Source organism: Rhipicephalus sanguineus, chromosome 6, assembly GCF_013339695.2.
Source record: "Rhipicephalus sanguineus isolate Rsan-2018 chromosome 6, BIME_Rsan_1.4, whole genome shotgun sequence".
Taxonomy (NCBI): domain Eukaryota; kingdom Metazoa; phylum Arthropoda; class Arachnida; order Ixodida; family Ixodidae; genus Rhipicephalus; species Rhipicephalus sanguineus.
Genome location: NC_051181.1, coordinates 119,920,738 through 119,927,542, shown reverse-complemented (window position 1 = coordinate 119,927,542; position 6,805 = coordinate 119,920,738). Strand labels below are relative to the sequence as shown.

General features: G+C 47.8%; 1 protein-coding gene across 1 annotated transcript; it reads left to right on the top strand.

The window, feature by feature from the left end:
• Positions 1–3,414: 3,414 nt before the first annotated feature.
• Positions 3,415–6,486, top strand: LOC119397503 (uncharacterized protein K02A2.6-like). Its single transcript, XM_037664927.1, has 2 exons — positions 3,415–3,565; positions 4,235–6,486. Exons 1-2 carry the CDS (start codon positions 3,415–3,417, stop codon positions 6,484–6,486), a joined length of 2,403 nt encoding a protein of 800 aa, XP_037520855.1.
• The last annotated feature ends 319 nt before the right edge of the window (positions 6,487–6,805 follow it).

Sequence of the window (6,805 nt, the reverse complement as noted above, 5' to 3'; positions counted from 1 at the left end):
GCCGATATTTCGTGGATGAAACCATATTTCCTTCGTTGTTCCTAGTCGGATTTTCACCGACACGGCCCTTCAGCGCCCGAAGGTCCTATTACGGGGAGATGAAGTCTCAGAAGGAAGGCGATCTGGAGAAACTGCCAGGTGCACGAGTGTGTCGGTCAGCCATTTGGGCTGTCGTGACCGTTTGTGTAGACAGTGTATAAATACATCTTGTACATTCATCCAACGTCCCCGTGACAACAGCAAAGCAGACAGCAATGACGTTAATAAGTCGTGAAGTCGTATGGTATTTATGACAGATAATATAAGTACTAAGAAAACGCCTTGACCACATGGGTGGAAGCACCGCAGCAGGAACATGCATGGCTAGGCTATTCGCGAAAGCTTTCCACAATCGTACCACTAGATATTTTCATTTTTTTCAATAATAAGATAAATACCACTACTACTTTACTAATTCATTCACAGACAACAGACAAAATCCTGCTAAACGTTCCAAACTTCTATTCAGTTTTCCTTCTTATTGTGGGAAGCAATTGTTCTTGTCGCCTTTATTGCAGTTGTGGACTTCCGCCTAAAATTGACAGGGGTCTTCGCGAAGCCTGCACGAGTAACGTAAGCATGACTTTTATTTACTCTGTAGTGCATGAACCTGTACTCTAGACACAGAGGCTTTAAGGAACTTGAAGTTTGAACTGAAGTCCCTAAGGAGTGATTTTCTTGACCACGATAGCACGCTTCAGAATGATATTGCATGCACCTTTGGAAATAGTTGCTCTAAAATAATTCGACATCAAACATTCCATAGCTGCTTCAGAATATTTTTGAACTGTAAACCACTTTGCACATTTAAAGCGGTTTTCAGAACCTAAAGCAACCTTTTCCCAAACAATACTTAGCAAAAATGGGGTTGTACGGTTTTTTTGTTTCCCTAAATAACTTTTGGTTTGCGTAAGGTTAATGTTTCGCTAAAAACGCCTTTTAGGAGCTAAAGGTGTTGAACTGTTTAGACGCCTGTGGCCCAAAGTGTGACTTGGTAATAGCAATGCGGTAGTTAAAATGGGTTGACCAGGTGGGTTCAGATTAACAGATTTTCGTGTTTTAAAGCTAAGAACAAGCTCACTATAAATTTACCCGTATTCCGTGAATGGCTACTGTTCAATCATGCAGAACAGGAATGTTCTTACCTGCATTGAATGGCAAGTCAAGATTCTAGAGCAATGTACAGCGTGTCCCAGCTCACGATATGAACCATCCAATATATTAATTAAAACTTTAAAATATTGAGTAATACATGGTCTAAATCTTTAAAGAAAAACCAGTTTTAGCGGCCATATTTAGGAACCAACAACACAAAATCTAGAGGCGACCTTAATCTTTGACTTACGTGTCTAGTACTGGCACTCATGCCTATGCTCCCACCTCGGCGTTCGTGTGCCCTGGTGTATTGGTTGGGTTAAGTTACCGTTTCGCGCACCGCCAAAGCTTACCTCAGAGGCCATGTCAAAAGAAGCGCGTGGTTGAGATCTTCTCCGCCAGGTGCCGCAACGATCCCAGCTGCACACCAGAAAAGCGTCTGGTCTTTCAGTGAACGCATTCAAATAATTTTGTTAATCGTCCTGACATTTAATTGGACCTTATCTTAGGTAAACCTGTGCTTCGATATAATATGTATCCAATATAACACTGAACTTGAACCAGGCCCATTGATTTCATGCCCATTTTATTTTTTAAACAAATTATCTAACTATCCGGAAAACCGGAGGTAATTACTCGACCGGGAGTGCTTGGAAGAGAAACAAGAGTGTTACTCGCTGTTCGTGCCACTAATAAACCTGCAAACGTCCATTGAACTTGCATGAACTGTTGCTGTTGGCGTCATCATAAAGTGATCTTAAGATTAATAAGTTCACCAACGTAGACATTTCAACACGTTGAGCAATATGTCTTTTAAATATTTACAGAAAAGCCACTTTTAACTGTTCTATTTGAGAGGCAGCAGCAAAAATATCCGCTTACGTCATTGGACCGCAGGCCCTTCAGTACCAGAAAAATCCTAGGTTCATGGCCAACTCAAGCCTTGCAAAAATTTGCACTATGAGCAGTGAACAAGTTCCTAGAAGGAGTCGTATACTTGGAAATTATTGAGAAGACCTTTTTAGGCTGACTTAAATTTATGCATGTACTTTGACCTGACCGTGCCGCGTTATGTGTCCCTTCATGTGCTAACTCATTCTCTGTCTCTATGACTGGACTTTGCGAATTTCAGTGCTGTTATGTGACTGGACGTTGTGTGTTTTTATTTACAGCATATACAGTATGCGTGTGACCGGATTTTATGTGAACTACGGTGTTATGTGACGGAACTGTGTTTTGCGTTTTTTTTCGTGCTGCTATGTAAATGGACTTGCACGAACTCTGCCTAGGTGCTCTTTTATGTAATTTTTTTCTTATCGTTCCTTTGAATATCACGTACCCTATTGTCTGTGAAAAGGAGTAGCCGGCGCTATACAAAAGCGCTAACATCTGCTAAACACCATACAATAAAAAAAAAGCTTCCGTAACCACCAGGTGCAGCCCCGGCAGGGAGTGTCGGCACGATTTTGTAGCGTTATCTACACTGGCCGAAGTTAAGCAGTTTCGCGTGGCTTATCGAAAGACGTGGTGCGCATGCGCGAGGAACAGTGACGTCACGGCGCACAGTTGGCGCCGCTGGCACGCCGGAGCCGCTGCCGCCGCGCGTGCCTCGCGCGTCTGCGGATTCCAGAGGAGTGACGTCATAGCCGCGGCAGACGTACTGGCGCTGGCGCGTGCCCAGCTGTCGCCTCCGTTGCGCAGTAGCCAAGTCTCACGCTGCATCGGGCGTTGGGGCCATAGAGACGACAGCGTGTTACTACACTGACCACCGAGCCGTCTTTGTGGCAATAGAGAAATGACGTTGAGCAAAAAATAAATATGCATGTGTCACATAATGCGTATACCGTGTGTGTGTCATTGAAGCAGCAGTAAGCATGATAATCAAGCTAATCCTAGACAACCAGGAGAGCTAAGAATAATCAGCTGAACCTTAGCTCGCGCTACGTATAACCTGGCATAGCCGAACTAAGCCACTCAGTTGGCATACGAACTTGAGACTGCTAAAATATTTTAACATAACGATACGTCAGACCCATTTTCTGTACATGTTTTCGCTCCCCTAAATTGGTTGATTTCGTCACTTACACCGACACACTGGTATGAATTTAACGCAGTGAGGCTGTCCTGACCGCTTTCTTTACAGACGTCCTCTACATTTCATAACACCTATATGTGCATCAAACGCACTCGTAATGTACTTGCAACAGGTCGTTCACACTCGTCCGTCACGAAAGTAAAAAAAAAATTACACCATCTCCCACTCAAGGGAACCATGAGGGGATGCGAAGCAGCATTGGGGGCAAGACCTTGGAGTTCGAAGTCGACTCGGGTGCAGCCTGCACACTCATCAGTGAGGCCACGTTCAAAGCTACGTGGACAGATGACCCACCACAGCTTCAAACGGACAACATTCTCCTACGCACATGGTCAGGCCAGTCCCTCCGAGTTCTCGGATGTGCAACGGTGGATGTAGCGCACAAGAACAAGAATTTTACACTACCGCTTGTTGTCATCAAAGGAGCAGGTTGTAATCTCCTCGGACGAAACTGGTTTCCTAATCTGGGTATACAGATCACGGGCATCAATGACGTATCAGACGACAAACTTGTTTCGAAGCTTCTAGACAAGTACCAGTCTGTGTTCGACGAGGACATCTCAGGACACGTCGGTCCTGCGGTACAACTTGAACTCGTGGAAGGAGCGAAACCAAAGTTCCTAAAAGCACGACCAGTTCCTTTCGCGCTGCGGTCAGCTGTAGAAGCTGAATTGGATCGACTGCAAAGTCAAGGCATAATCGAGCCTGCGCAGCATTCGGATTGGGCAACGCCTCTCGTACTTGTTCGAAAGAAAAACGGCTCGTTGCGAATATGCGGCGACTACCGTTGCACAGTGAACCAGGTATCGAAGAAGGCAGACTACCCACTTCCAACAACAGATGAAGTCCTTAGCCACTTGAGGGGAGGCAAGGTATTCAGCACCCTGGATTTGGCACAAGCTTACCAGCAACTTCACGTAACGCCAGAGACATCAGAGATATTGACCCTGAACACGCTGAAAGGGCTTTACAAGGTCAAACGATTGCCTTTCGGAATCTCTGCAGCTCCAGCCATTTTTCAACGCTTTATGGAGACTATGCTGTCTGGCATCACAGGCGTTTGCGCATACCTAGATGACGTGATCATCAGTGGAAAAGACGCCCCTGAACACGCCGAGAGACTGGAAGAGGTTCTGAAGAGGCTGCGCAATTGCAACCTTCGTCTCGGCAAAAACAAGTGCTGTTTTGCAGTGCGAGAAGTTTCTTTTCTGGGACACCGAATTGACGAGACAGGCGTCCACACCAACGAAGAGAAAGTTCGAGCAATAACGAATGCTCCAGCACCAAACTGCAAGCAAGCACTTCAATCATTCCTTGGAATGCTGGCTTTCTATGACAGGTTTTTGAAGAACAGGGCAACAATTGCCAGCTGTCTCTACCAGCTCCTGCAGAAGGACGCCACGTGGAGATGGGAGACCAAGCATCAAGAAGCATTCGATAAACTGAAGAGATTGCTTCTCAGTCAGACCGTACTGGCACACTACGACGAACAGAAGGAGCTTCTCGTCTCATGTGACGCTTCACCATACGGCATAGGAGCTGTTCTGTCTCAACGTGATGACCAGAATAGAGAGGCGCCAATCGCTTTCGCATCTCGGACGCTAGGGACAGCGGAACGCAATTATGCTCAGTTGGACAGAGAAGGCCTTGCCGTAGTGTTTGCTGCACACAAGTTCCACAAGTATATTGCGGGAAGAAAGGTGACTTTCGTCACGGATCATCAACCGCTTCTCGGCATACTGGGTCCAGGGAAGCCAACGGCTCAAGTCCTCTCACCACGGATGACGAGATGGTGCATCAAGTTGGCGGCCTATGACTACAACATTGTCTACAGGCATGGCAAGAACCATCAAAACGCGGACGCGTTGAGCCGATTGCCACTACCAGAACGTCTCGATGAACCCTGGCCACCAGGCGACGTACTATTGTTCGAAGCTTTGTCGAGACCTCCGTTCACTGCTACAGAGATAGCACGTCTGACACAAGAAGACAGCATCCTGCAGAGGTTGTACAAGGCAGTGCAGGATGGCACAGTGGAGAAACTCACTGGAGATGAGTTCGCTCCTTACCGACGACGAGCGACCGCACTAGCATTTCATCGCGAGTGCCTCACGCTTGGATCACGGGTGATCATACCGAGCTCAGCACGATCCCACTTTCTGGCACTTCTGCACGCTGGTCACCGAGGCATGGTAGCCATGAAGAAGTGCGCAAGGAGCTACGTATGGTGGCCCGGAATCGACAAGGTGATCGAAGAAACGGTGCGACAGTGCCGTGAATGCCTTTCAACGCAGAAGAGCCCACCCAAAGCTCCTATTCCCTCCTGGGACCGTCCCAAGACACCATGGCACACGGTGCACGTTGACTTCGCGGGGCCACTACTCGGGCGCACCTACTTGGTTGTTGTGGATGCACACACAAAGTGGGTGGAAGTCCGGCACGTGACGCAAGCAACATCCGCGGTTGTCATCGATGTGCTACGAAGCATCTTTGCTACGTTTGGCATTCCCCGAAAGGTCGTCTCCGACAACGGAAAAGCCTTTATTTCCAACGAGATAAGGCAGTTCTATACGGCAAATGGCATACAGGCTACAACGTCACCAGCTTACCATCCTGCCACAAACGGCCAGGCAGAACGCTATGTGGCAGAGCTGAAAAAAGCACTCCTGAGAGATAGAGACAAGTCCATACAGTGCCGACTTGCAAGATTCCTGTATCGGCAGCACACAACCATTCACACTACGACAGGAATGTCACCTGCGAGAGCGATGTTTGGACGAGAGCTTCTATGTCCTCTCGATCTTCTAAAGCGGGAGACGGATATACCAATTCCTGAGAGCCAGGAGACATTGACAAAATCCCGTCGTTTCGCAGTAGGAGACAAAGTGCTCATCCGACAGTTTTTGAAAAAGCCAGATTGGATTGAAGGCGAAATACTGCGCCGCGTCGGACCACGATCCTGGCTTGTAAAAAGCAGCCACGGAAAGGTTCGGCGTCACCTCAACCATATGAGGAAAACGAGCCAGACCGGACAAACAACCCCATCACCGACAGATTGGAGCGTAGCAGATGATTTCTCGGACACAACGTCAGAAGAGACGCCGTCGAGTTCTGCTGATCAACGGCCTGACTCGCTCAACATGCAAAACAACCCTCCCTCGCAACCGTCGACCTCGACGTCACAAGCAGGAACCACCCGGAAACTGCGACCACCAGAGGTTAGACGGCCTCCAGACCGCTATGGAGACTTCGTCTAAGGGGGGAAGAATTGACATGTCTCGCTTGAAGACAACGACGATGAAGTGCGCGCGCGACTACACTGGCGCTGTGGCACGAGCGTGATTCTGGTGTCGAACGTTAGCCATATGTGACTCCAACGCCTAAGCTGCGCTTTTTAACGTGTTCATGTTTCCTTGTGTTAAATAAATCGTCGTACAGCCACAAGTGGCTGCACAGACGTAACAGTGCGTGAGGTTTGTATTTAGTGTTTGTGTTATGATCCGTTGTGTTTGTGCGTTGCTTTCCGTTAGCGCCGAGTGAACGTAACGGATCCAGTCGATCTTGATGTTCAGGTGC

Excerpts from the sequence above, each read along its gene's own strand:
- LOC119397503 (XM_037664927.1), top strand. The coding sequence starts at position 3,415 with ATGCGAAGCAGCATTGGGGGCAAGACCTTGGAGTTCGAAGTCGACTCG. Across the intron at positions 3,566-4,234 it reads TCTCCTACGCACATGGTCAG|CTCCAGCCATTTTTCAACGC; the intron begins GCCAGTCCCTCC and ends GAATCTCTGCAG.